Source organism: Triticum dicoccoides, chromosome 4B (genome assembly GCF_002162155.2).
Source record: "Triticum dicoccoides isolate Atlit2015 ecotype Zavitan chromosome 4B, WEW_v2.0, whole genome shotgun sequence".
NCBI lineage: Eukaryota > Viridiplantae > Streptophyta > Magnoliopsida > Poales > Poaceae > Triticum > Triticum dicoccoides.
Window position 1 is genome coordinate 684,024,468 of NC_041387.1, and position 3,415 is coordinate 684,027,882.

At 55.8% G+C, this 3,415-nt stretch overlaps 1 protein-coding gene across 1 annotated transcript; it reads left to right on the forward strand.

The window, feature by feature from the left end:
• The first annotated feature begins 2,200 nt into the window (after positions 1 to 2,200).
• LOC119292379 (early nodulin-like protein 1) lies at positions 2,201 to 3,061 on the forward strand. The gene has a single exon (XM_037571239.1). It carries the CDS (start codon positions 2,297 to 2,299, stop codon positions 2,891 to 2,893), a length of 597 nt encoding a protein of 198 aa, XP_037427136.1. The 5' UTR covers positions 2,201 to 2,296; the 3' UTR covers positions 2,894 to 3,061.
• Positions 3,062 to 3,415: the final 354 nt, after the last annotated feature.

Genomic DNA, 3,415 nt, shown 5'->3' on the forward strand with positions numbered 1-3,415 from the left:
GGGGGGGATAGTAGTTGTACAACATCATATGCCGTCGTGCCCTCTGTACCCGAGCTCACATGAACAGTAAAATACAAAAAAATAGTAAAAAGGAATAAAAAATCTGGTGTTCTTTCAAGAAAAGTTGAAGTTTTTTCAATATGTGTGCAAAATTTTGTGCAAGTGTGGGCAAAATGAAAATCGATGCTCTAAATAGCAGTGCTTTTGAACCGTCAATTTTGTTTTTTTTTCAACACCTACATGAAGGTGATTTCGTAGCAAAATTTTGCATGCATACGGAAAAACCACCAATGTTTGTGCCAAAAAATCAATTTCTTTTTTGTAATTTTTTGAATTTTACTTACTGTCCATCCAAACTCATTTTACTTACTGTCATAAGAGCATCTACAGTCGGGCACCCCAAATCCTCCTCAAACGCCCGGGCGGCCCGCCATAGGTCACGACTTTCCATCTAGACGGACGCCTCAAACGGGCCTCAAACGTCAGGGCTGACCAGCACCCTTCATATCCAGCCCAAATATGAAGCGGATATGGGGGCGCCCGGGCACGCCCATCACGTCGGATTCGGGCCATGCTAGCCCATCCGACCCCACATATATTCGTTCCCATCCGCTCGCCGGAGCAAACCCTAGCCACTTCACTTCACTCCCCTCCACCCCCTCCGCCAGCCGAGCTCACCTCCGGTGGTTTCCGGCCTTCTCCGACATGGCAGGAAGCGGATCAGACTTCGACCATTCCGGATCCGGATGCCTCCGCGGGCGTTTGAGGGGATCATCTACAGCCAGGCTTGGCAGATCCGACCCCTCAAACGCCCCCCTCAAATCGCGTCGTCCACATCCGTGTATCTCATATCTGAACTCCTATATCCATACTAAATCATGCAACGTCGCTCAAACTAAGTAGATCAACTGACCGGACATAGAATCAGACATAGGACACCACAATAGTTCACCAAAAGATCACCAAAGTTCACATAAATGACAAATAACTTTATACTATATCTAAAATTTGAAATGAAATTGAAGTTCACCACTTTCTGGCCGACCCTTTCCTCTTTTGGTCACCGGCATAGCTGTAGCCGTCAGCGGCCGGTGGAGGATCATCCGATTCGTAGGACGAGGAACCGTTGTCGTCGGACAAGGAGGAGATGATGATGAGGCCCTTGAGGCGCTGGACGGCCTGGTCGTACTGGCGCCTGAGCTTGGCCAGCTGAGTCGCCTTCGCCGCCTTCTCCTTCGCCTCCCGCTCGGACTGCTTGATGGTAAGCCAGATTGCCTTCGCGTTCTTTTGGCGGAGCCGCTGAGCGTCCATCTCCGCCGTCGTAAGTGGCCGGTGGTAAACCCACGCGAGGAGCCGCTCGTCCTCGTCGGGCTCCGCGGTAACCCACGGCAGTGGCGGACAGAGCTCTCGGTAGCGTCCCTCTCCCTTGCCTGCTGCATATTGTGACGGGCGGCACGCGCTTCCGACTCCGATGTGCGCGTCTGGGCCGGCAGGGCGGGCACAAGCACCCACCGCTGCCCACGAGGGGGAGCGGCAGCCGGCGGGGCCAGGGGACGAAGTAGGGGAGGCGCGGATTGCGCAGGTCGCTCGTCGAAGTTGCCCCCCCCCCCCTGGCCGGGAGGGGTCAGCGCCGGCCTCCGAGCTGTGCCGACGGGGAAATTGTGGCTGCGGCGAGGATGCAGATCCGGAGCTGCCCCCGGTCTCCACCTTGGACCGCTCCAAGGCGATGCGGAGGCCTAGCTCATACTCCGGATCTAGCTCATCGTCGAGCGACTGCTAGAGCTCGACTTTGCGCCAGATTCGATCGGAATCGGTGCGGGGAGAGGAGAGGACGGAGAGAGAGAGAATAGTGAGTGAGCTAGGGTTTCGAAGCGATGAGCCCGACGTGGTTTTTTGTGGGACATCTATGGGGTTGATGGTGAGCCGGGCTTGCTCTGGCTGTCTCATATCGGTGGTACATTTGGGGCGGATACGAGAGATGCCGGTCAGTCCGGGTGTGTGACGTCCGTTGGAGAGGTCTGGTTGGGTCGATATTTTGATATTTTTGTGATGGGTGAGTTACCGGAGACGGTAGAAGCTGTAAGCCGACCGTTTTACTAGCCGCACACTTGCGTCACGTGGCGGTCAAATCCAGAGGAGCGGCGAATCCAGCCGTTGGTTACCTTTCCTCCGGTCCCGCTCCACTCTTCATAAATAAATGCTACACTGCTCACCCCTCATGTGCTCCTCCTCCTGCTCATCTAGCTCAAGCCAGTAGCCAGTAGCCACACCCAATCCCAATCCCAACCCAACGCCGATGGGCACGCCGACGACGACTCTAGCGGCCCTGGCGGCGCTGCTGCTGTGCCTGTGCGTCTCCATGTCCTCCGCCGCTGAGTACAAGGTGGGCGGGCTGGACGCGTGGGGGGTGCCGCCGTCCACCAAGCCGGACGTGTACGTGCGTTGGGCCAAGTCCGTCCCCGTCAAGCTCGGCGACGCCCTCTTCTTCCTCTACCCGCCCAGCCAGGACAGCGCCGTCCAGGTCACCGCCAAGGCCTTCGCCGCCTGCGACGTCTCCGACCCGCTGCTCAAGCTGGACGACGGCAACTCCGTCTTCAACCTCACCAAGCCCGGCCGGGCCTACTTCACCAGCGCCGCCCCGGGACGCTGCCGCAAGGGCCAGAAGCTGTCGGTGGACGTGCCTGGACCCGATGGGAAGCTGCTCAAGCCGTCCGCGGACGACGAGGCCGCGCTCAAGGCGCTCTCTGCGCTGCCGCCTGCCGCTGCCCCGTCCGAGGCGCTCCCCTCGCTCTCACCCGACGACGCCGACGACGACTCCGCTGCCTCCATGGCCCTGCACCGGGCCGCCGGATCCGTAGGTCTCGCTCTGTCTCTCACCCTCCTGTGGCTGTGATTCTTCTTCTTCTTCCTCCCATCCATTCCAATTTCTTTCTTTTTTGTAAGATCAGAAACAAGGGGAGGACGCCATTGTATTGTATTGTACTGTACTCTACTCCGGAGTAGTAATTTATTTGTTTGGATTGGATTATAAGTATAATTGATTGATTGATTGATTGATTGATTGATGCGGATGGATTTCTTTTTTCTTGAATCGGATGTTGGAGGGAATGCCCAATTCTCTTGCTCCATTCGTTTACATCCAGATTAGATTAGATTAGGGTGTGGAATGCAAACCTCTGTGGGGAATTGGGGATGATTAGAATGATCTGTTCGTGATGGGTGTGATAAGATAAGATCAGATTAGATTACTCTGTCTGTCTGCTCTGTCACACTGCGCGCGCACATGGTGTTGTCCGACTTTGTCGGTGCTGTCACGCCAAGGAATTTATTCCCCACACCGCCAACGCAAGGCCATGCCATGCCAATAATGAAAGGAATGATCTCCACCCACCGCAAGCGCAAGCAAGGAAGAAAC